Consider the following 27316-nt stretch of genomic DNA (forward strand, 5'->3'; position numbering starts at 1 on the left):
GAATGTAGCCAATATGTCATCATGAACTCGTACACTTGATGTCAAGAAGGGTCAGAGCAGTATTTAAAAGTTATGGAGGACTTTCTAAGTACTAAAATACTGCACACTATTTGAATTTATTCAAGGGTGTACTCATTTTTGCAACCCTTTACTTAAGCAAAGCTGCCTAATTTTATTATTTACAGATATTGATATCATCTTTCGATTTTGTTATTAAGCCTATGTTTAATACATTTAAATTGTCATCTTTGCATTAATTGTAATAGTAATCACTGAGAAAAAGAAATATGTCTATGTTCAGAGGGGGTGTACTTATTTATGCTGCATATTGTACATGCTAACAATGCTTAGCAACATGTTAGAAAACTATCGCAATACCTAACATGCTAGCAGTGTCTAGTTACATCCTAAACATGCTAGCAACGCCTAGCTACATGCTAAAACATGCCAACAATGCCTAGGAACATGTTAACAATACCTAACTTCCAAGCAACATTTAGCTACATGCTTAAACATGCTAGCAATGCCTAATATTGTGTTAGCAACACTTAGCTACATGTTAAAATGTGCTAGCAATGCTAACAACATGCTAGCAATGCCTAGCTACATGTTAAAACATGCTAATAATTCCTAGCAACATGTTAGAATATGCTAGCAACACTTAGCAACATTCTAGCAACACCTAACTACATACTAAAATATGCTAATAACGTCTTGCTACATGTTAAAACATGATAACAATGCCTAGCAACATGTTGGAACATGCTTGCAACGCCTAGCTTCATGCTTAAACATGCTAGCAATGCCTAATGTAATGCTAGCAACACCTAGCAACATGCTAGCAATGTTGTTTGTCTTATTGGAATGTGTATAAACTGCAAACTTTTGAAACTAGTTTAAACTTTTTGACAAGGCTTTGTCAAGCCAACATCATATTTAGTTCTGTTAAGTTACTACAAAACAATTAAATGTTTGATATTATATATAATGTGAAATATTATTAGACTGATTTACATTTTAAAGTCAAATGTGCAGATTAGATATTTTGACACATCAGATATTTTTTGTTCTGCCTGTTTGCATTTGATAAACCGACTATGTTTACATCAATTGAGCTGAACTGAGTTGGAACTCCATAGTACAAAGTACTGCAGAAAGAGTGGAATCATTGCAGGGTTTTTTGTAGTATTGACTTGGTACCGAAACACTGGTACATTTGACATCCCTAAATGTACTGCTACTACCTGAATAAAAAAGAAGCTGCTAAAATGAAACAAAAAAGTAAATACTAAAACTTGACCTCTGACTTCTGTTCTCCTCTTCCCCTCCAGTCGCCCTGCTGGTTCTGAACCAAGGCCTAAATCGCGGATATCTGAGCTTCCTCCTGTCAGTTCTGAGCACGTCGGTGGCTATCGTCTGGCTGCTGCCACTTTTGCTGGGGTGGAGAACAAGTTCGGACTGCACCTGCCCAAGTTCAAATCCTCTGGGGTTGTAACCCTTTACTCCGAAACGCCCAAGGAACAAGCAGCCTCATCGTAAAAACATGCCCCGCCCACTCCGGCCTTGTTCTCCAGTGGCTGCATGTCTCCGTCCCGCTGTCTGGCCTACATCATTTTCCACTTATTTTTTTCATTCGTTTCTTTCAGTTTTTAGGTGGGGGACTAGGGGGGTTATAATAATTTTCAGGGTCTTGTTAGTTCTCATCATTGCCTCAGATTTGAGTGCACTGGGTAAATGTCACAGTGTGATTGCTAAAGCACAGGTAGACATTTTCTTTGCCACACTGATCAGGACCTAAAGCGACACATACAGTCTAATATGTAATAAGAAGGGCTCTAGATTAGAGGTCTGCACAGACCTTAAAATGAAACCCGACCCGTACCAAGACCATGTGGCCCGAACGATACTGTCAGATTTTAAGCCCGAACCCAACCCGAAATTCCTTACTAATTTCTTCTCCTAGCAAGTACTGTTGCAATAGGCTATATTTTATGTAAGCATATAGGCAACATTCGTAACAGTACTGAAACATACACAGTTTTAACAACTCATGGCAGACCCTTAGTACACTAGAGCAGAAGGGAAAAAACGCATTGGCTTACCGTTTATGCGCTGAAACTTCACCTTGTGCAGAACAATCTGGAATAATATGAAACACTGCAACAGTCCCCTCTATGCAGCCTGAACTTGTTCAGAATGTTGAATCTTTGTGACAGCTGTGCTGAAAACAATCTAGATGCAGCACAAAGAATGAAACAGAGCGCAGGTGTCTCAGTATACGTTTTTGAAAATCTGAAGTTCTTTTTAACTTGACATGGTGTTTAAAATATGCCGGTCCTGCGCGAGACGCTGAATGCAGTGCAAATGTCAGAGACATTTGTCCAGCATGCGTTTATCAATGAGGAAAACAGAACAGAGGTGTGCAAAAACACATTTGGTGTGAACGACCCCTAACTCATCCGTTTGCGTGTGTCTGTGAGTGAGAGCGCGTGCGCGAAACAAGTTCGGTAAGCCTGTTTATATTTTTTATTAATTACAAACCCTAAGTCCTACTTGAAAAACTGACCCGAACCCAGCCCGAAACCCATCGGGTTCTCGGGTCCTGTCGGGCCTGGGTCGGGTTGCAGACCTCTACTCTAGATCATCGTCGGCCACAGCATACTGAACTTACAACCATGTGGCTGTAATGAGTTAAAGAACATTTTGTAATCATTTACTCACCCTTGTGTTGTTGTTGGACATGAGGGTGAGTAAACAATTACACAATTTTAATTTTTGGGTCAAGTATTTCTTTAAAAAAACTCCTGAAAGAAAAAATTAACACTCATTCTCAGTTCCTCCCCAGAATATAAAAATGTGCTGCTTTTGAGTTTTATTCTCATTATTACTGATGTATTGATGTGACCAAAACATGCACTCTTCATTTGCTCATTTGGCTTTGGGTAGCTTGCACATGTACTGTACTGTACTGTACTGTATATACATGTACATCTCATGCACAGAGAGATGGAAAAGACCCATTTCTCTGCGTCACTCTGACGGATGTACAGAGGTTTCAAAAAGTCATCTGTTGATCAAAGAAATCATGGTTGATTTGAAATATAGAAAATAATTTAAATGTATGTCAATCTTGTATTTTATGGAAATAAATCAATGTGGTTAAATTTTATATGTAGTTTGCATACTTTTTATTTTATTAAATCAAATGAATAAAACGTTGGAAAAATGAATCTGTGGAATTGGACAAGAACCAAACACACATGCAAGATGGCGTTCCCACATATTTTCACCAGTGAATTGCCCTGACTTTGCCAGTCATTAGTGATGATTGGATAAGGGTTTTTAAAAATAATTTTATAGAGATTGCACTTTCAAAAAGCACTTTAAAGTGCAATCACATATCCAAGAGAGTTTTGGTCAAATATAGAAATGTAGTTTCTTAAATATTTAAAATATATAAATGTTATATGAAGTATTTTATGACTTGGAATATAATATTCACATCTTTCTGCACTGTGCAGTATTTGTTTACGGAGCTTTAAAATCATACTTTTTTTGTTATTCCAAATTCAGTGTGAATAAATGTTTAGGGATGAGAATATTAAGGAATTTAACCATTCCGGTTCCATTAACGATTCTTTTTAGTAATTTTAAGGAAGAAATATCTGAAATAAGAAGTCCAAACCTTAACTGTGGCAGGGCTGAACTAATAATGGTCGTTACTGGACAACAATCACTTGTTTGTGTGTCGCTCGCTTTGTCCACCTGTGCATTTTTACTCTGTAGGAAAAAATCAGAATTCATAGCAGCAAATGAGACCACATCTTCATCCACTTTATCCTGCAGGTGGCTGTAGTCATAAAAGAGTAAGGTAATATGGGGTGAGCCACCGCAAACCTCAACTCAAAATAGAATACTATATATTCTGTTACATTTTATATTAATATAATTTATTGAATGCTTTAACCAGTTCACGGAGGTCAAGAGAATTTCTTTTAAAATGTTTTGACCACCACCAAAAAAAAAAAAACACTCTTGGAAATTCTATAGGCTACACAACTCTGTTTTTTAGCTTACTTCTCAAGTAATGATTTGGGATTTTGGGCTATTAGAATCAGTTTCAGTGTGTAAGCAGTTGGGGAAAAAAAACCATGTAAATGTAGGCGTTTCATTCTTACTTGAATTACCGATTTTCCAATAACCTAAATACACAAACCTAATGTCTATTTGCAAGAATAACTGCATTATGTTAGGGCAATAAAAAAAAATAAAGCAATTTTACTATGGGACTGCCCCCTATTGTTAAGAAGCATACCCTGAGAGGTATGAAGCGTTGAACATATTACAAAAAGAATGATCCGTACCTGAAGGATTGGTGCTTCTTGAACTATCATCTTTATTTTTCTGTGAATGCTTGAAAGACAATAGGGAGGATAGGCAGGATAAATCACGGCTAACACAGAAATAAAGAGAACCTTGGTAGAGTAAAGAAAGTTAAGAAAAAATTTTTGGAAAGTTCAGAACTGAGGTTTAGATGTAGAGTTTAGGATGACAGTATTTTTTATTAGGGTTAATACAGGTAAAGTGGAGCAACTGATAAAGCGGGACACTTAAGCTTAATCAACTTATAATTGTGTATATTCTTTCATTACTGAAAATCAGCAAGTTCATCCTAAACTAGAATGGTGTGACACAAAAGTGTTTTTGTGGTTTTGACATTTCAGGGGATATGTCATGCCATATTTGGACTAGAGGTCGGCTGATAGTGGATTTATACCGATAACTAAGGTGGTGTAAAAGGCCAATAGCCGATTAATCGGCCAATAGGTTTTAAGATCGATTTATCGAATTGTAAAAAAAAAAAAAACTGTCATTACTATGACGCAGATGCGACATGGTCCAAAATGAATAAAATCACAGATGCAGTTTATTGTTTAACCAAAATCCCAATTATAACTAGAAAAAAATGGAGCATAGTGCAGGACCCTGAACAAGCCCAAAATACACCTACTTAGTTTGGGACTCACCTTTCTATATAGTGGCACAGAGGAATTAAAAAACAATTGGCAACTATCAGCATAGACAACTGATTGTTCAAAAAGGCAACTATCGGCACATATCAATCGTAAAACCGATATATCGGTCTACCTCTAATTTGGACAGCAATAGCGTGTAACAATATGGTAAGTATAATGACAAAACCTTATGAGGCAAATCATGTTAACAAAAAAGTATATATTATTACGCTTTGTGCTCATAACATTATGTTGAGAGAAAAAATTTTAAGAATAAGTTTTACTCATACATTGTGTGCTGTTATTACATTCTGTACTGTGAATACATTGAGTTGCTACAGTGAGTTCATACTGTAATACATTTCCTTACATTTTGCGACAAACATTATTACATTATGCACTCATAATTGTAAGTTTTGTGAAAATTATTACATTATGAACATTTGTTACATTTTACTTATTACATTATATGCAGTCGTTACTTTATGCTTTATTACATTATGAGTTGCTATAGACTTCATTTCAACTCCTAGAACAGATAAACAACATTCAAAGGAAACACACATAAACAGATGGACTTAGGTTCAAAATATGTCTAGATTAAGGCAGGTTTGACTTGCTGGACCGGTTTATTTTGTCGAATCCATTTTCATTTTGCCTGTGCAGAACCTTGTATTTAACCACAGTAATCACTGCCACTGTTAGAGGGCAGCTGACAAATTACGTCAACTGTAAGTTTTGCTTCTACAAAGTCAAGTAAAATACAGAACAAATTATGTAAATACACTTCTAATATCCACACTAAAGGGTTAAATTAATTCAAACATTTAAATTAGATTTAAAAAAATACCAATTTCAATTTAAACGTTTGATACAGACATGGTGAAAATAACAGAGCAAAGATGTCCTAGCTAATTAACTGACTGTTAGAGGAAAATATACTAGTAAAATACAACAAAATAAATTAACCACACTGTATATACTCTAAATATGTGCCAAAGGGAAATTTTCCATTTAGGTCCAGACTTTTTAATGCTTAGCAAGTGACTACAATTTTGCTCCATGCCCTTTTTAAAATTACAAAAGTTTTTGAAACAAAGTGATCTAGAGATTTCTACCAACATACCACAAAAATTCAGTCACTGCCATTTGAATTAGCAAGCACCAAGAGGAAAAACTGATTTTCTATAATGCTGTGTGCTGGAAGATTCTAGATGTGTGTGTGTTCAGTCAAGGTTTGCTTTAAGGCCTTCAGAAGTGAGAAAAGTGTTACATGTTGAAAAGTAGGCAGATTCAGCTTTGAAATATAAAAAACGTACATGTTCAGTCTTTATATATCGGTCATCCCACTCAAAAAAAAAAACAAAAAAAAAAAGGCATTCTGTTAAGAAGCTATAAATAATCAAATATCTTTCAAGCTAACGTTAAGATTTAAGAGTGTTAAAAATATTCCACCCCTTAAAAAACTAATTTCCCCAATTATTGTAAGTCAGTCTGCTTGTTAAATCGCTGAGTCTTAGAGCGTTATAAAGATGTGTGCAGAGTAACAGTTTGCATATCCGTTTAGTCAAAATCAACCTCTAACTCGTAGATAAAAACATACAAATTATCTACAGTACATTAACAAGGGTTACTATTCCATATTACACCAAAAATGTGTTCGACTTGCAACATTAAGCGCTTAAAATATTACCAACAAGTTCTTGGTTTCTCAAATAATAATTTTCTCCCTTCAGAATCAAAAAAGAACCATTGGAAATCTCTAGATTGTCATCCAATAACACGTAAAGTGCTTCAGAGAGGGTGGAAATATGCAGACTGCGGGGGGAAATCATTGGTCAGCAGGGGTTGCTATGGTGATTATGCAGCCAATCATTGAGCAGCCAGTTCTTCCACTTCCTCTCGGTTCTCATTAATCTCGGTGAGCGTGCGCACAAAGCTAGTCCACTCATCCTGCCGCGGCACCGAAATTTGCTGTGGAAAAAATGTTCACAAAAATATTTACATTTTCAGTGACAAAACTACAGCTAAAGGCCAATTAACACCGAGCGCAAATTTTTGGCATGAGAAGATCTCAGAATGACACAATGCATCCCTAAGGATGCCTTCGAAATGAATGTCAAAATTCGCACTATGATGAAAGTTCTTGCGAAAATGCACATTGTTTTTTTTTTTTTTTGCTCAATGGAAGAAACACCAGCACCAAAGGTAAAAGCTCATACGAACCAAAAGCAATATGTCAATGTTTATCATTATAGTACTATATGAACATTACTAAAGCAATGTTTTCGTTGTGCGCTGGCTGAATATTGACAAAAATTTACATTACACTCTGTATAAATAGTTTTGGTGTAAAATTGGTGTACAATTTTTATCTGTGATTTGTCTTTTTGGCGCGTTACTGTTGGTGAGATTGGACTTGTTTGTTCCATTTTAAAAATACAGTTCATTTATGAAGGTGAAAGTTGTTCAGTTGCATCAGCCTCACCTCTCCAACATCATAAATGTGCAGCTGTCCCTCAGAATCACCGACTGCCACCTCTCGTCCAGAGTGAGCCCAGCGCACGCGATTCAGAGCGGGGTTTCCCTCCACCGTTACACTTGCTGTGGGAACCTGAAGCAAAACAGGATCATGGAGGATTTGTGTGAACAAAAGAAGTTTCTATCAGGGTTATGCTCCATTCATAATTACAATCAGAATGCAAATTTAAATCCAGAATTTAAACTGCTGATCTCTTGGGATTTACACGCACAACAGTCTCTAGAGCAGTGTTTCCCAACCTTTTTTCTGCCACGGCACACTTTTTACGACTAAAAAATTCTACAGCACACCACTATCCCACATAGGCTAACCACCGTCAATATTTTTCCTTTTCAAGAACTCCATGTTTTCTGTCTGTCTTAGTAGCATGTTTACTTGTAATGTTTGAAATTCAAATGTAATGGGTAATGAAAAAAACAACAAATTTGCTTCTTTTCTAATTTGTAGATTTATTCTTGCAATGCCACAACAAATTACAGGGATGCAAACGTAAGGCGAAAAAGGTAAGACAATCACTGGTCCACGAACATTTTTTCTGGGGATATTTTTTTTAAAGAATAAGCTAAAAGCACCAATTCCAGCTATTTTAGTGATTCAAGTTTATTCAAGTTTACAATTGTGTAGAATTAGCTGCAAAATAAAGAGTATTTTGGTGAGGCTTGCTTCTGTTTCACAAATTTGTTCAATTTTATTAACTGATGAGTTCAGTGACCCCTTCTGGAAATGTCACTAGGTGGCGACAAATGAGCGTCTTATGTGCTATGAGTGAGTCAGTGAATCATTTTGGTTCGTTCATGACCGAAATCTCCCAAGAGACTTTATAGTGTCTAAGCATTAAAAGAACAAAGCAGATCTATAGTCTTCCTTCAGTCTGAGCATTATTTTTCATCCAATAATAGTCTAATAATAGTGAGTTTCAATAACGTCCTTACCTTCTCCTTTATTAAAACTTGCATGGTTACAAATCTTCTGACTTCAGTATAAGAATTATAAACACAAAGCAGATCTACGGTATCATTTTCCTACAGTAGCCTATTTAAACAGCTGAGCATGACTTTTATCAGGAAAGACCACAATAATAGACAAATAATAATAATTTTAAGTTTCAATAATGTTCTTTCATCATTGTAAAGCGCATGTCACATGAGTTGAGTCGAGGCGTCAACGCTCCGTTCAATGCCAGCGTCAAGTGCTGCATTGCCCTCCACATGACAAGAGTTGCAGAAAGCGTCACAGAGGGGCGATTTTATGAGTTTGCCACGTAAAAAAGCGGGAGATGTGCACAATAAACATTGAAAACAAGTATTTGGAAGAGAGAAAAAAGCTTGCAGTTGCTTTGATAGCAGAAAGTAATAAAAGGACTTGTTTATGTTTAGGTCTAAGCGTTTTCTTGGTGAATTTAAATTAGTTCAATAACTGGGGTCTCTGACATTCGGAAACAATAAAATAATATTTAATTAAAATAAATTATGAGACATTCAACACCTCTTCACAAATTTGGACAGTTTTTAAATATTTCTTGTTGCTTTGTACTCTATTATTGGTGAAGCAAAAACGTGTGTGAAAAACACTTTGGTGTAAAGTGGCGTCACTTCATATACTTCAACGTATTCTGCAGCGCTGACGCGAGTCATGTGAAAGACCCTTAACGCATATAAATATCAGTCACTTTTGCACATTAATCATTGCTCTTCACAATCACAAAAGTGACCGATTATTGTTTCAAAATGGCAAATTTCTCCGAAAGGTGAGGAGTTTGGATTCCTGAAATTTTTTTTTTATTTCATGCATTTATTTATTTTGTGGAATTTGATAATTTTCCAGGGCACACCTGACAATCTTTCATGGCACACTAGTGTACCACGGCACAGTGGTTGGGAAACACTACTCTAGAGTGTAAAGAGCTCACTACAATTGTACAGAGCGGTTATCTGAGTTACCGTAGCCTTTCTGTCAGCTCGAACCAGTCTGGCAATTCTCCACTGATCTCTCTCATCAACAAGGCGTTTCCATCCACAGAACTGCCGCTCACTGAATGTTTTTTGTTTTTCGCACCATTCTCTATACTCTCTAGAACTGTTGTACGTGAAAATCCCAGGAGATCAGCAGTTACAGAAATACTCAAACCAGCCCTTCTGGCACCAACAATCATGCCACAGTCTAAATCACTGAGATCACATTTTTTCCCCATTCTGATGGATGATGTGAACATTAACTGAAGCTCCTGACCCGTATCTGTTTGATTTTTATACATTACACTGCTGCCATGCGATTGGCTGATTAGATAATCGCATGAATTAGCTGATGTACAGGTGTACCTAAAAAAGTGTCCAGTGAGTGTGTGTGTGTGTGTGTGTGTGTGTATATATATATATATATATATATATATATATATATATATATATATATATGTATGTGTGTGTGTGTGTGTGTGTGTGTGTATTCCTGGCAAAGGTAAGATTAAAAAAAAATAAAAAAATGGAAACTGTATTGTTTAAAAATTATGATTTTTCTTAACTAAGATTTAAATGTTCATACTGCTCATTAAAATTCATTATATAATTAATAAATGAGCTTATTTTTAAGATTTTCACATTTCAATTTCATAACCAAATTGAATAATGTTTAACAAAATTAAATTAATAAAACTTACAATATTTAGTTTTTATACATTTTATTTGATAAAAGATTACTCAATTCAATTTGATGGAATTTTGTAACAAAATGAAAATATTTTTGAGTGTAATATGTACATTATGTAAAGATTACTCAATTCAGTTTGATAGAAATTTGTAATACAATTGAAATACGTAAATCTTAAAAAAAAAATTTTTTGTGTGTTTGCATAGCATATGTGGTATTTCCAGAAAGTTTAGATAATATTAATACTAAATGTTTGAAATGCCACCTGTTGTCATCATTTTGAAAAAAATAAAATAAAAAAATAGGCATAATTAGCCAAAATGATTGGTAACACTTTACAATAAGGTTCTATTTGTTAACATTAGTTAATGCATTAAGTATCATGAACTAACTTTAACACTGACTATTTACAGCACTTATTCATGTTTATTAATATTAATGTCATCAAAATACTGTTGTTGATTGTTTTTCCATGTTTATAATGCATCAACATATGCAACTTTTAATGTAAGAATTGAAGAAATTAACATTAACGAAGATTAAATAAATGCTGTAAAAGTATTGTTCATTTTTAGTTCATGTTAAAGGAATAGTTCACCCAAAAATGAAAATTCTCTCATCATTTACTCACCCTCATGCCATCCCAGATGTGTATGATTTTCTTTCTTCTGCAGTACACAAATGAAGATTTTTAGAAAAATTTCTCAGCTCTGTAATTCCTCACAATGCGCAATAAGTGAATGGTGATCAGAGTTTGAAGCTCCAAAAATCACATAAAGGCAGCATAAAAGTATTCCATACGACTCCAGTGGTTTAATCCATGTCTTCAGGAGCGATGAAGATTTATAGTAAAAAGTGACTTAAATATTGCTCTGTTTCTCACCCACACCTATTATATTGCTTCTGAATATATGGATTTAAAAACTAGAGTTATGGGTTACTTTTATGTTTCCTTTATGTGATTTTTGGAGCTACAAGGTTTTAGTCACCATTCACTTGCATTGTATGGACCAACAGAGCAGATATATTTTTCTAAAAATCTTTGTTTGTGTTCTGCTGAAGAAAGAAAGTCATACACATCTGGGTTGGCATGAGGGTGAGTAAATGATGAGAAAATTTTCATTTTTGGGTGAACTATCCTGTAAACTGTTGCATTAAATGTAAGCGCAGCGTAGTTCTAGCGGTAAGACTAGCAGCTGTACATCATCGCACCTTTAGCTAGGTAAATCCTAGCCAATTACATGTAAGCCAATGCTTTATAAGTCTGCTCACAATCTATCAAATTGCGTTTCAGTGTGCTAACATGGCAACCTCCACCACCCCACCACCACCAGTTGAGTCCCGTCCTGCACGGGGGTAGGCTCCTCGCCCCGTCTCCTATCTCCGGCAGGATATGACGGTTCCGAGTACAACTTCTTCGGACCGCCAGATGGGGCTTACGCCAAAGAGAGACATTACATTTCTGTTTTATATTCATCAAATAAATGTCATCTTAAATTTCACTAATTTAATAGAACTAATGTTAACGTATACAACTTTATTGTAAAATGTTACCAAATCATGTAATTATTGTTTTGTCACCATAAGACATGAAATTCCTCTGTAGTTTTACTCTATACCTTTTTATCCTTGCAATTCACTAATTTTCTCTTCCTGTCATTCCAATTCAAGTTCCAATTGGACATCCTGTGTGGCGTGGCTGACTCAATTCAAATCACACTCACGAATTCAGTTGTGAATTTGGTTTCTATGTGAGTGTGTGTGTGTACCTCAGTTTCATTGTTAAGGTTCCACAGGTCCAAGTGTCCGATCCCATCCACACAAGCAAACAGCGCTGGATGCGTAGGTGACCACATGACATCATACACATAATCTGAATTGTCCTCAAAGGAGTACAAAGGTTTATTATTCTGTAAAAGACACAAGTAGACCACAGTTACCATTTTATCATGCAAACGTAGAAAAAGACTGTTATTTATTACAGTAGTGTGCTCAGCACCTTGGTACTCCAGAGTTTGACAGTCCAATCAAAAGAGGAAGTGACAAACAGATGTGAGAAGTCAACTGGTCCCACCGCCATGTGACAATCGAGCCCTGTGATTGGCCCATGATGACCCTCAAACATCTCACTGATACCTGCTTTACTACAACACACACATGTGCACCAAATGTCAACACAAACAGGTGAAAACTGACACAGACACTTGCACACACACACACACACACACTTACCTGCCGTGTCTACAAGCGGTATAGACTGATCCGTCCTCACTCCCCACTACAAAGTTATTGACATCACCCAGAGGAAATGACATAGAGGTCACAGCCACTGATTTAGACTGTTTGAACACGAGCTCCAGACTGTCCTACACACACACAGGGTTTAGGGTGTGAGTTAGACTGTCTCTGTGACATAAGAAATATTGACAATATATTAACATGACCTGGTCTGTATAAAATCAAGCAACATCAAATACAGTGGCGGGTTTACGATTTCTGAGGCCCCAAGCAACGAATCAACCGAAAAATTTTAATAGTTCCTAGAATATCAAAATCCACAAAAGGAGGTAGATCCTTTTCCTATTTGGCTCCTAAACTATGGAATAGTCTCCCTAACACTGTTCGGGACACAGACAAACTCACTCAGTTTAAGTCTAAACTAAAGACTAATCTATTTTGCCAGGCATACACCTAATATATCCATCATCTCACAATTAGGCTGCTTAAGTTAGGTCTGCCAGAACCAGAAACATCTATCATGATCTATAACTCTGCATAAAATTTAATGACATCTACACTAATATTATTCCATTTGTTTCCATGTCTCAACCTCGGGATTAATATCGAAATGGAATACATAGACTATAATTGAATTGTCAACAAAAGCCTTCATCAGCCAACCAACAAAGGACAATGCATCTATGTGAACTTTTGCAGTTAATCCAGGATGGACTTCAAAGACATTAGTCATTAATCTTACGGTTCATAAAAAAATATTTTTTTTAAACACTGGACCTTAATACTTAGTTTACTAATCTTAAACCATGCACATAAATAACTAATATTGGCATTATATTCATGCTGGTTAGCTAGAGGGGAACTGGCCCCCACAGAGAGCCTGGTTTCTCCCAAGGTTATTTTTCTCCATTAACCAACATCTTATGGAGTTTTGTGTTCCTTGCCACAGTCGCCTTCGGCTTGCTCACAGGGGTTCTAAATACAATTAATTTTATACACAATTTACAATCATATTTAATCAAACTACACAATGATCACTCTAAGACATTACAGATATTATAGTTTCAGTTTTTGTTATTGCATGATTTTCTGTAATGCATTGAAACGATGTGTGTTGTGAAAAGCGCTATACAAATAAAAATGACTTGACTTACACTACAAGCTACTAACAAAAATAGCTAATTACATTAAAGGAATACTTCAGGTTCAATACAAGTTAAGCTCAATCGACAGCATTTGTGGCATAATGTTGAATGTACCACAAAAATTAATTTCGAATCATCCCTCCTTTTCTTTAAAAAAAGCAAAAATTGAGGTTCCAGTGAGGCACTTACAATGGAAGTGAATGTGGCTAAATTTTGGAGGGTTTAAAGGCAGAAATATGAAGCTTATAATTTTATAAAAGCACTTACATTAATTCTTCTGTTAAAACACATGTATTATTTGAACTATAAAGTTGTTTAAAATGCCATTTTTACAGTCATTTTAGGGTTTTATGGTTTGTTGACATTACATTGTCATGGCAACAAAATTGTAAAATTGGCTATAACTTTACACAGAAAAGGTTAGTAAGTTTTTTTTTTTATCACAGTAAAATCATGTTAACATGCATATTGTTTACATCTTGTGGCTTTACTTTTAAAGCAGTGAGTATTTTAATGTTTACGGATTGGCCCCAATTGACTTCCACTTTTAAGTGCCTCCCTGTAACCCAGATTTTGCCCTTTTTGTTTTCTTTTTTTTTTATCCCCTTTTCTCCCAATTTGGAATGCCCAATTCCCACTACTTAGTAGGTCCTCATGGTGGCGCAGTTACTCATCTCAGTATGGATTTTGAGGACAAGTCTCAGTTGCCTCCGCTTCTGAGACTGTCAATCCGCGCATCTTGTCACATGGCTCGTTGTGCATGACACCATGGAGACTCCGCATATGGAGGCTCATGCTACTCTCCACGATCCACGCACAACTTACCACGCGCCCCACTGAGAGCGAGAACCACTAATTGCGACCACGAGGAGGTTACCCCATGTGAGTCTACCCTCCCTAGCACCCGGGCCAATATGGTTGCTTAGGAGACCTGGTTGGAGTCACTCAGCACGCCCTGGATTCGAACTCGTGACTCCAGGGGTGGTAGTCTGCGTCAATACTCACTGAGCTACCCAGGCCCCCGATTTTTGCCTTTTTTAAAGAAAAGGAGGGACAAGTCAAAAAAATGTTTTGTGGTAATCAATATTATGCCACAAATGCTGTCAGTTGAGCTTAACTTGTATTGAACCTGGAACATTCTTTTAAAGCTATTTAAAGAAGAAAATATTTTAAATATACAACAATCAGACAATATAATTAACAATATTAAATATAACTTTTTATAAATTGAAATTTATACAAAATATAAACCACTAGACTAGAAAACACCCCATTTTATATAACTGAATCAAAACATAGTGATAAACAGCAGCAATGAACTCAGTATTTTACTTCAAAAAAGAGGGCAATGTCCCTTTAAGGCTACGCGGGGGCTCAAGTGAATCAGTGAATCATTTACGTGAACTAGTTCATTTACATAAAGTTTCCAAACAAACGGACTCGCTAAAATGAATTGTAGTTCCCAACGCTAAATATAAGTGAATCGTTAATTGTACCTGGTTCATTGAACTAGCTGAAAGAACTGATTCACTTAAATAATTCAGATTTCCTAGCGCTTCACTAGAGAGAGAAAGGAAGTTGTAGGTGAGCGTGTGTCAGGATCACTGAGTGATCCACCCACTATTCTCTTGTCTGTCTTTGCGTGTTCCCTCACCTTGTGTGTTTGTTTTGGTTTTGTCTTGGCAGGTGTCACATGGCGGCCGCGCCTCCATTTGCTGATTTGCTCTGGCTTGATCATCGCAGCCGCTCTTTATCAGCCGCACCTGTCTCTCATCACCTTCTTGATTTTTCTTCCTATTTAGTACCCCTTTGTTTGCTGTCTTGTGTCAGATTGTCTTGTGCCATTTGCCCTGTATATTTGGCCCACCTTTTCTGTCTGTCTTGTTACCTGTGAGTTTGTTTGTTTTTGTATTCAGATCCCGCTGACACTCTCTCTAAGCAGCATTACGGATATTGTTTGCTGGATAGATTTCCGGATTCTACCACAATGCAGTTTATTGGATTATAGTGTTGAACTATCTGTTTTTTTGCCTTTTTCCCTGTACTTACCTTCTGCTTCTGAGTTTTCTGATTATCTTGACAGCATGTTTGATTACTCCTTCATCTAGATTGCTACATTTGCAATACAAAGTGACAAATGTAGAATTCTGTGACTTCAGCGTTACTCGTTGGAAAATGTCACTCAAGATACACACATTGTCAAATTTTTTTATTTTATTTATTTATTTATTTATTTTTATTTGGAATGCCCAATCCCAATGTGCTTTTAAGTCCTTGTGCTCGCATAGTGATTTGCCTCAATCTGGGTGGCGGAGGACGAATCCCAGTTGCCTCCGCGTCTGAGACGTCAACCCGTGCATGACCTCTTATCATGTGGCTTGAGTGCATCACCATGGAGACATAGCGCGTGTGGAGGCTTCACGGCATCCACCGCAGCATCCACGCTCAACTCACCATGCGCCCCACTGAGAACGAACCACATTATAGTGACCAGAGGAGATTACCCCATGTGACTCTACCCTCCCTAGCAACCAGGCCAATTTGGTTGCTTAGGAGACCTGACTGGAGTCACTCAGCACGCCCTGGGATTTGAACTAGTGAACTAGTGAACCCCAGAGGTGGTAGCTAGTGTCTTTTATCACTGAGCTACCCAGGCCCCCAAAATGTACCTAAGTTATTAGCGTTGCTACTTTTAGTTAGTAACTCCCCGACACTGTATATCGCTCAACCTGAATAAGCAGCATGAATTTGTGTTTATGTGTGTGTTACCTGTGGTATGGACAGCATGTCCAGACTCCAGGAGCACATCTTGCCATCAGTGGAGATGCTGATGAGATTATGAGCGTTCTGAGTCCCCACCACCTTCACACAGTACACAGGGTGCTGCAGAGAGACAGATAAGAGAGGACTGAAATGAGCCAGTGGTACTTCACAGAAGATGATGTTGATGAAGATGTGTGTGTGTGTGTACCGTGTGAGCTGAGGCTGACAGTGGTGTTCTCTGTATGGGGGTGCGTTTGTTACTGCGGTTGTCCCACAACATGATTTGACCCGAGTATGTTCCTCCGACCACCAGATTAGGGTGAAACTGTGCAAATGCTGCTGACATCACTGCCGACTAAACAGAGAGTGAACGTAGTGTGAGCCCTGACCCACAACGCAGCAACAAAATATAGTTTATCATTGCAAATTTAAATGCAAAAGTAGAGTGAACGCTCACATCTGTAGCATAATGAACTCTTTTATCTCGAAAGATCACGAAAAATGTGCGAGCATCTTACCTGGCAGTGGAAGACATATTCAGGTGTGGTCTTCTTATACTTCATGTTCCAGACTAGAGCCACTCCATCAGGCTCATATGGAGCATCTTCATTACTGCAGTATGACGCTACCAGAAGCTCAGGGTACTGATGAGAATGAGAGAGGACAGAAAAACACAGGAACGAGATTGGTATATACTCTGCATCTGCATGTGTCCGCACCTTTCCAAACAGTGGTGTGAATTTTGATTCATCGTTCATTTTGATTTCTTGTGCAGATTCGTTCAGTGACTATTTTTGGAGATTGCATCTTTACGGCAGTAGGTGGCGACAAATGAGCATCTTTTATGTTACAAGTGAGTCAGGCATTCAATCATTGACTCAACTGATTTAACTGATTCGTTCACCACCGAAACAATGGAAACAAATGAAAAACTAAACATACAGTATATAGACCGGGTTGTAATTGATGCTTTGGCTTTTTTGGAACTATTTTCAGTGGCAGAGAAGAAATGCACAAACTAACTGAGCGGTAGACCGATATATCGGTTTTACCGATGAATTGGTTTATAGTTGCTTTTTAACTCTCGCTTATCAACAAAAATCTGTGCAATAGTGTTTTTTTCTCTCTCTGTGGCCGGCACTGGAGGATTCTACAGTTAGACATACCCTGTGTATCAATCAGCTCCCTAGCTCCCTATGTCATGAATCAGTATATCGTGAACATGAATTCGGGCACTGGCAAGGGTGTTCATCCACTGTACATTCGGACACTTATGACTCAATCACCTGTGACACGTTAACAAGCTCACGCATTCAAGCGCAGCTGCTTTTAATCAACAACATCGCTGTATAAATGACACTGTCATTCATTTTTGTTGAAGATATTCAAACATACAGTGTTATTATAACAGATAAATGACATAAAGAAATAAAAATATAAAGGAATGTATTTTAAACCTTCTTTTAACAACTCAAATTTGTAAAAGATTGTTTCACTTTCATGGTAATTATAAATGAAAGAGAAAATAAGGCTTGGACTTCATAGTTTTACACTTGTGCTTGTCTTCTTACGACTTGAGAGACTTCAGAAGACATGACAAAGTTTCCGGTAAGGGAACATAGTAAGCAACGATGCTCCCTGGTTTTTACGGTGCATTGTGGAATTTATTTAGGGCGCGAACTTTTCAGTGCATTGCAAGGATTTTGCGATTGAGACAGCCCTAAAAATGGCCGACTCCCTGATCAGTGCCCTGACTACTGAACTAGGGAGCTGATTGAGACACACCCATAGTTATACTTATGCTGTGTCTCAATGTGCACACAATCCACCCTAAATAGTATATGAGATAAGAATTAGTATGTATCAAATGGTAGTATGTTTAGAAAAAGGGTTCCAAAGTTGCCGGGATGGTCTACTATTTCCGGTAAATTTGCAAAGTGTGGATCCGTGCATGCTTTTTTGGGTAATATTGACCACAATTCCTTTTCTTGATGGAAGAGGAGTTTGATGGTTCCCTTCAGAACTACAACTGTGAAACCTAAAAAACTACAAACACAAAACACTGGTGCACTTCACAAAATTATGTTGATATATTGAAGCAACATCTCAAGTGTCAGGCAGGAAGTTAAAGTACGGTCGCAAATGGGTCTTACAAATGGACAATACACCAAGCATACCTCCAAAGTTGTGGCAAAATGGCTTAAGGACAACAAAGTCAAGGTATTGGAGTGGCCATCACAAAGCCCTGACCTCAATCCGATAGAAAATTTGTGGGCAGAACTGAAAAAGAGTGTGCGAGCAAGGAGGCCTACAAACCTGACTCCGTTACACCAGTTCTGTCTGGAGGAATGGGCCAAAATTCCAGCAACTTATTGTGAGAAGCTTGTGGAAGGCTACCCAAAACGTTTGACCCAAGTTAAATAATTTAAAGGCAATGCTACCAAATACTAACAAAGTGTAGGTAAACTTCTGACCCACTGGGAATGTGATGAAAAATAATAAAAGCTCTCTACTATTATTCTGACATTTCACATTCTTAAAGTAGTGATCCTAACTGAGCTAAGACAGGGAATGTTTTCTACGATTAAATGTGAGTAATTGTGAAAAACTGAGTTTAAATGTATTTGGCTAAGGTGTATGTAAACTTCCGACTTCAACTGGTGTATATATGTGTATACAGTTGTGCTCAAAAGTTTGCATACCCTGGCAGAAATTGTGAAATTTTGGCATTGATTTTGAAAATATGACTGATCATGCAAAAAACACTGTCTTTTATTTAAGGATAGTGATCATATGAAGCCATTTATCATCACATAGTTGTTTGGCTCCTTTTTAAATCATAATGATAACAGAAATCACCCAAATGGCCCTGATCAAATGTTGACATACCCTTGAATGTTTGGCCTTGTTACAGACACACAAGGTGACACACACAGGTTTAAATGGCAATTAAATGTTAAATTCCCACACCTGTGGCTTTTTAAATTGCAATTAGTGCCTGTGTATAAATAGTCAATGAATTTGTTAGCTCTCACGTGGATGCACTGAGCAGACTAGATACTGAGCCATGGGGAGCAGAATAGAACTGTCAAAAGACCTGCGTAACAGGGTAATGGAACTTTATAAAGATGGAAAAGGATATAAAAAGATACCCAAAGCCTTGAAAATGCCAGTCAGTACTGTTCAATCACTTATTAAGAAGTGGAAAATTCGGGGATCTCTTGATACCAAGCCAAGATCAGGTAGACCAAGAAAGATTTCAGCCACAACTGCCAGAAGAATTGTTTGGGATACAAAGAAAAACCCACAGGTAACCTCAGGAGAAATACAGGCTGCTCTTGAAAAAGATGGTGTGGTTGTTTCAAGGAGCACAATATGACAATACTTGAACAAAAATGAGCTGCATGGTCGAGTTGCCAGAAAGAAGCCTTTACTGCGCCAATGCCACAAAAAAACCTGATTACAATATGCCTGACAACACCTTGACACGCCTCACAGCTTCTGGCACACTGTAATTTGGAGTGACGAGACCAAAATAGAGCTTTATGGTCACAACCATAAGTGCTTTGTTTGGAGAGGGGCCTATAGTGAAAAGAATACCATCCCCACTGTGAAGCATGGTGGTGGCTCACTGATGTTTTGGGGGTGTGTGAGCTCTAAAGGCACGGGGAATCTTGTGAAAATTGATGGCAAGATGAATGCAGCATGTTATCAGAAAATACTGGCAGACAATTTGCATTCTTCTGCACGAAAGCTGCGCATGGGACGCTCTTGGACTTTCCAGCACAACAATGACCCTAAGCACAAGGCCAAGTTGACCCTCCAGTGGTTACAGCAGAAAAAGGTGAAGGTTCTGGAGTGGCCATCACAGTCTCCTGACCTTAATATCATCGAGCCACTCTGGGGAGATCTCAAACGTGCAGTTCATGCAAGACGACCAAAAACTATGCATAACCTGGAGGCATTTTGCCAAGACGAATGGGCAGCTATACCACCTGCAAGAATTTGGGGCCTCATAGACAACTATTACAAAAGACTGCACGCTGTCATTGATGCTAAAGGGGGCAATACACAGTTTTAAGAACTAAGGGTATGCAGACTTTTGAACAGGGGTAATTTTCATGGTACATATATTACCAATTCTCCAAGGGTATGCAAACTTTTGAGCACAACTGTGTGTGTGTATATATATATATATATATATATATATATATATATGTATATATACACACACACACACATATATACATACAAAACTCTCCATCTGGTAAATACATAGGCTATATATAGTCTCTGTCATTTCAAAATAAAAGTCCCCGGTGTGTTTCAGACCTGCTTATAGTTAAAAACTCCTGCGTTATGCAACAAATCTCTGGTTATTATTGGGATTTTGGTTAAACTATAAACTGCATCTGGAATTTTATTTATTTTGGAGTCTTGTAGCCTCTGTCTGTGCCCACCACTGTAAAGAAAAACTTAGAAAACTTTTTTACATTCTATAAATTATTTTAAAAACTATCAGCTGAAAATGCTAATAAAGTCCACAAATTTTGTCTGAGCCTGTTCATGGCGGATCTAGGTCACACATCTTGTCCTAGTGACATCTGATTTGAGAAATAATTATTTGTTTGAATCAGTTCTAATTAATGATTCAGTTGAAATAATTTACAAATTATTTGTTGTTCAAAACTGAAAGAATTTAGTTTGGGAGTAAAACTGTGTGGTGGATTACGCTGGAATCATAAACAACATAAACTTTAACAAAGACTATGTAACTTAATAGTGATAAACATCAGTGATTCACTCTGCTAAACAAAGGCTAGAAGTTAGAAGTTAAATTCACAATTCAATAAAATCATGGATGTCTGGCTAGCTCGAGTCTGCTGAAACAGTTAAATTATATATATGATACGGCTGTAGATTTAATGTGTTAATTTAGTGAGATTAATTACATGAAAATAACGTGTTAAAAAATGACACAATTAATCACACCTCCGTCCTGTATGTAAATACTGTAAAGAATATTTCTACAATCAGAGCAATTCAAGGTTGATGTACCACCATGATGCTGTAGGGGGCAGTCAGCACAACTCCTGCTGTACAGGCAACATGCCTCTTCAAACCACCAAGCAGCCAGCTCGGCATTCACTAAAGTACAGGCGTTTCAGTACAGCGATGCACACGGGGCGTATCTGAGGGTGTGGCCTTTCAGGTCAGCGCACATGCGCATTATAGTGACTTCTTTCTGCGGGCTTTTCGTATCAGCAACAGCAAACTGGTGGAACAGCCATGGAGAATCAAGAACAAAACAGTGATATCAGTAAAAACAAATTGTTGTTTTATATGATACAGAGGCAGACGATTTTGTAAAAGATGCAGTAGCCTTTTAACGTAAGGAACGAGTAATGATAAATCATCTGTTTTACCGTTTGTGATATATGTGCTTATGAACACATTAGCTAAATGTATTATGTCAGTTTATGTCCCCACTGAATTACATGTACATCAAATACCTGTGTGTTTACAGGGGTTTCGAGCGATTTACCTGTCCCCACTGAATTTCATGTACATCAAATACCTGTCTGTGTTTACAAGGTTTTCGAGCGATATACCTGTCCCCACTGAATTACATGTGGAATCTGCAATGGGAGCCAAAGTACTTCATGCTTGATTATTCACAACAGAAATACCAAGCTCTGGACCATACATTTCCAAATGCACAGAAGTATTTATGCTCATTCCATCGTGAGCAAGCTTGGATACGATGGACAAGACAAGGTACAGTACATTTAGATTGGTATAAAAGTACAGGCCAGCATTTAGTTCCCTGTCAACACCAGACGGACACAATAAAAGCAAGTAATTATCGTCACTGATCCAGTCCACACTTGATATGTTATTTGTGCCAAGCCAACAGTAAATAGATGCCCCGATCTATTCCTGCCAGCAAGACAAATGGACTGGTTTAGGATGTTCACTTTTATGCATCCAGTGTAGACAGGGTGTAATGTTCCATTCTTTCTGCATCAACTACCTTCATCAAAGTAATATGTTCTTTTGTTTTTCATTGACGGTGTAGGGCATATGTGCCACAAGGATTCTCGTGGCAGTTACCACCAACAATGGAGTTGAGGCACTCATCATTGAAGAGCTTCTATCTCAAATTTTCTGGAACAGGAAGTCTTTCATCTCTGCTTGAAACTATGATATGCGAGTTCCTCCCAGAACAGTTGCTATCCTACAGTAGACTCAACTTCATCTACAGTAGTGAATGCAAGACATACAATCTAGATGTTCCAACATTCCTCAAACATTGCTTAAACAGTATCCAAGCAGCTTCCATCTATTCAAAAGAGCATGTCGAGGTACTTGGAAAGGAATCTTTTAAGGTAAAGAGTGAGACAACCTCTGCATGGTACAGAGTAGAACTCGGTGACTCTGAAAGGTACCCATCTTGTGAATGTGTCCTCTTCAAAACAACGTTCTTACCATGCATGCATTTCTTTGCTGTTTTTAGTCACTCTGACAAAACATGGGGAGACCTTAGCCCAGTGTACTGTCAAAGCCCATATATAACTCTGGATTTCAGTGCTGCTCTAACCAATCCACCAATCACTGAAAGCAGCACTCAAGAAGACTTCTCTACTGACTTTTGTGTTAGTCCTCTGCCTTGCCCAAGGAAGCAGACACACAACAGTGAGCCACAGTCAACTAGTGTAGCAGCTGATAAGCAGCGTCTACGCGAAGAGCTCAGACATTTACATGATGTATCATATATGTGCACTAACAATGAGGCAATTCAGAATGCATCTTGTGTTGTTCATGACCTTTGTAAAACACTGAAATCCAGTTTACTCAAGGATCATGGCCTGGTTCTCCAGCAGGAAGAAGCTGTCAAGCCAAACAAAAAACTGTAAGAAGGCCAAAACAAAGAAGGCCAAACAAAAAACTGTCAGAAAACGCAAAATGAGAGTGATGGCAGTTGCAAACAAAGGTTTGTTTTATTACAATGCAATGGTAAAAAAATTATGTAAATTAAAAAACAAAAATGTTTGCACTTTTGTTATCTTGTAGCAATACATTGCTATACAATGTTTGCCAAAGTTTTTTGTAAATTGTGTACTATTTACTTTCCTGTTTTTTTTTGTTGACCTGTCAACTTATCAGTGAAGAGCACTTTTTGCCAGTCCTGTCTGGTCCAGTGAAGGTGGGTTTGTGCCCAAAGGCGATGTTGTTGCTAGTGATGTCTGGTAAGGACCTGCCTTACAACAGGCCTACAACCCCTCAGTCCAGCCTCTCTCAGCCTATTGCGGACAGTCTGAGCACTGATGGAGGGATTGTGCGTTCCTGGTGTAACTCGGGCAGTTGTTGTTGCCATCCTGTACCGGTCCCGCAGGTGTGATATTCGGATGTACCGATCCTGTGCAGGTGTTGTTACACGTGGTCTGCCACTGCGAGGACAATCAGCTGTCCTTCCTGTCTCTCTGCAGCCCTGTCTTAGGTATCTCACAGTTCAGACATTGTAATTTATTGCCCTGGCCACATCTGCAGTCCTCATGCCTCCATGCAGCATGCCTAAGGCATGTTCATGCAGATGAGCAGGGACCCTGGGCATCTTTCTTTTGGTGTTTTTCAGAGTCAGTAGAAAGGTCTCTTTAGTGTCCTAAGTTTTTATAACTGTGACCTTAATTGTCTACAGTTTGTAAGTTATTAGTGTCTTTATGACCGTTCCACAGGTGCATGTTCATTAATTGTTTATGGTTCATTGAACAAGCATGGAAAACATTGTTTAAACCCTTTACAATAAAGATCTGTAAAGTTAATTGGATTTTTACAAAATTATCTTTAAAATACAGTGTCCTGAAAAAAGGAAATTTCTGTTTATGCTGAGTTTATTATGTATCCCTAGTCATGAATATTTTTACTCTTATGTTCTCAAGGTTATCAACTTCTATTTGTCCCTGCTGATGAAGAGGAGCGATGATCAGCAGGAAGGCCTTAAGGTCTACTGTTTAAGCAAATTTTTCTTCCCAAAGCGTCAGAGTGGTGACGGACATTTTGCAGGCCATGCAGCAGTGAAGAAATGGACAAAAACAGTGGATCTCTTCCTCTATGATCTGGTTCTTGTTCCTTTGCACCTTGGCTTGCACTGGGCTTTGGCTGTAAGTAATTTATGAAGAACAATGCCTTTGTAACACATTGTTCCCATATCTATACTGTATGATTAAAAGTGTAAAACACTATATTTTTACTCTTTTTCTTATGTCTTTAACCTTTTACCTCCATTTCTTATCACCAGGTAATTGATTTCAAATCCCAGACAATCCGGTGCTATGACTCCATTGGTCAGAGACATGGTGATATCTGCCACATATTGTTGTGAGTTATGTTCAAATGATTGCTGCAAGTTTGGTTTGATCATCAAATTGCTTTGAAAGCATGTGTCTCGTGCGATTAATTAACAGGAAATACCTCATGGAGGAGTACAAAATCAAAAAAGGCTGCATCCTGGAGGCTTCCAGATGGACCATCGGCCGAATGAGAACCAATGTATGCATACCACCATGTAATAAATTATAGAAATATTCTTCAAACTGTCCTTTTATTCAAAGTGTTATACTTGTAATTGTATGTCTAGGAAATTCCCGAACAGACAAATGAAAATGACTGGTGTTTTTGCCTGTAAATACGCAGACTTCATTTCTGAAGGAAAGCCACTTATTTTCAGACAGGTACATGACCAAGCTACAATATTTGTATTTCTCGCAAAACTGATTTTAACACACTTATTTTTGCTGTTGAGATGGAGATTGAGGTAAGAGTATCCATCTATCTATCCATCCATCTATCTATCTGTCGTTCTATCTGTCTGTCTGTCTACATTGGTCTATCAGTTGGTCTGTTTGTCTGTCTATTTTTCTCACTTTATCAGTAACCATATCTATCCACTAACACCCTGGTATCTAACTCACTCTAAACTTAAGACTAACACTAAGTATAGTATAGTAACAAGATGGAAAACCTCAGCAACTGTATCCCTGTCTCACAGCTAAACCTGATGTGAGTGGTGGTGGCGTAGTGGGCTAAAGCACATAACTGGTAATCAGAAGGTTGCTGGTTCAATCCCCACAGCCACCACCATTGTGTCCTTGAGCAAGGCACGTTGCTCCAGGGGGATTGTCCCTGAAATAAGTACTTTTTTCACTTTGGATAAAAGCATCTGCCAAATGCATAAATGTAAATGTAAACCGTCAAAAGCTTCTTTATTTTGTCAAAAAGCCATCATCAAAGTTTGTCTGTACATGATTGTTCTCTCTTTCTATGTTGTGTGACATTCCAGTCATACGAAAGGTGATGGTGTGGGAGATAGTACATCAGAAGATCCTGTATAGATGATGTCTTGAGACATCCAAAAACTGAAGTCTTGTCTTGTTCTGCCTGCTGTCAACATTTTATCTTTTTTTTTTTTTTTAAGTTGAGTATGAACACCTAATTGTCAGTTTGTTTCTTAGAATATCAGTGGAAACAAGTTAGTAAGAATGAATGTTTAACTGCAGATTTCAGTTGAAATTATTTAGACAGGCGTCTCGCTCGAAACACCTGTAAACAGACAGGTATTTGATGTACATGTAATTCAGTGGGGACAGGCGTCTCGCTCGAAACCCCTGTAAACACAGACAAGTATTTAATGCATATGTAATTCAGTGGGGACAGGTATATCGCTCAACCCCTGTAACTGCGGATCTTTAAGTATTCCAAGAATTCAGATGGTTTAAATGGCGCGAGTGTGTAATATTTTAGCGTGTGATTTTGAATTAATCTACTTTGACAAATTGACATGTTCAATTTCAACATCTGTTTCTATTAGCAGCAAAAAAGAAAACAGTTCAACCGTTAGTGATGTGGGTTATCCTCATACACTTTTAGTGCGCATGATCGGTGACCTATGCAAATTCTGAATTAGGAGAATGCCTACGCTACCACGTCACATTTTTACGCTGTACTGAAACCCCTGGAAATAAATGACTGCCCAGGCAGCTCAGCCTGCCAGACCTAATATGCAGTCAAAGACAGCGGTCTTTTTTTTTATTATTAATTGCGATTAATTTGATAAATTAATCGGCACATCATGTAATTAACTTGATTAAAAAATTCATAAAAAATCGACTGACAGTGTCAGAGTTTTTTGCTTTAATGTTTTATTTTGGCCACTAGAGGCCCTCATTGTGTTTCATTTCAGTTTCCCGCCAATTTATCATGTGTTATTGTTTTCACCTGTGCCTCCTTCTGGACTGTGTATTTAAGTTGATCACTTCCTTTGTTTCTTTGCTTGGTTACTGATGTTCCTAGCCAGTTACTGCCATAAGTCTCCTCTAGTTCCAAGTACTAAACTTTGTAAGCCTTTTGGTTTGTTCTTTCCCTGTGTTTATTTTTTGCTGTTTTTTGATGTCTTTTTCCTGAGTTTTTTGGAGATTATTTTTTCCTCCTTTCGGATCCTTTTCTGGACTAAAGATTTTTCTGTTTTTTGTGATTGTCAGTAAGAAATTGCTTTTGTACTCTTTTGCTATTTTTGTTAATAAACTCTGCTGAGTTCTTTTAAGAGCGCGTCTGACTATTGGGTTCAACTCCCTTCTGTGGCTTGGTGGTAGAAATTAAGACTTTTGCGCCAGAGACCCAAGTTCGATTCCCGGCTCTGACAGAATAACCAAGCCACATTATGAACACAGAGACGCCTAACGCTCAAGAACTCCTGGCCACAATTGCTCAGCAGGAGTCCACAATCCAATGCCATGAGTCAGCACTAGTCCAGCATGAGACTGTGATGGTTAAACACTCACAAGTGCTGTCGGATCTCATGATTTCTGTTCGTCAGATCCTGGACCGGCTGCCCTCTACCTCAGCTACTGCTTCTACTGCTGCCTCGGTACCCCTTCCAGATTCTTGAGTACTCTCTCCTCTGATTGAACCTC

The 27316-nt window shown here is 37.9% G+C and overlaps 2 protein-coding genes across 3 annotated transcripts in view; one reads left to right on the forward strand and one right to left on the reverse strand.

The window, feature by feature from the left end:
- LOC127448667 (electrogenic aspartate/glutamate antiporter SLC25A12, mitochondrial-like) overlaps nt 1–3169 on the forward strand; it is a 37254-nt gene extending 34085 nt beyond the window's left edge. Inside the window, exon 18 of the mRNA XM_051711380.1 lies at nt 1332–3169. Coding sequence (XP_051567340.1) covers nt 1332–1539 — 208 coding nt within the window. The 3' untranslated portion in view covers nt 1540–3169. The remainder of the gene's footprint in view (nt 1–1331) is intronic.
- Nucleotides 3170–5215: 2046 nt separating this feature from the next.
- LOC127448670 (cytoplasmic dynein 1 intermediate chain 2-like) overlaps nt 5216–27316 on the reverse strand; it is a 35473-nt gene continuing 13372 nt past the window's right edge. For both annotated transcript variants that reach the window (XM_051711384.1, XM_051711383.1), the window contains exons 10-17: nt 16865–16990; nt 16555–16701; nt 16353–16466; nt 12433–12566; nt 12200–12344; nt 11970–12110; nt 7504–7629; nt 5216–6989 (exon numbers count right to left, since the gene is read on the reverse strand). In XM_051711384.1, the coding sequence (XP_051567344.1) occupies nt 6888–6989; nt 7504–7629; nt 11970–12110; nt 12200–12344; nt 12433–12566; nt 16353–16466; nt 16555–16701; nt 16865–16990 (1035 nt within the window). In that variant the 3' untranslated portion in view covers nt 5216–6887. The remainder of the gene's footprint in view (nt 6990–7503; nt 7630–11969; nt 12111–12199; nt 12345–12432; nt 12567–16352; nt 16467–16554; nt 16702–16864; nt 16991–27316) is intronic.

This window comes from Myxocyprinus asiaticus, chromosome 12 (genome assembly GCF_019703515.2).
Source record: "Myxocyprinus asiaticus isolate MX2 ecotype Aquarium Trade chromosome 12, UBuf_Myxa_2, whole genome shotgun sequence".
Taxonomy (NCBI): Eukaryota; Metazoa; Chordata; class Actinopteri; order Cypriniformes; family Catostomidae; genus Myxocyprinus; species Myxocyprinus asiaticus.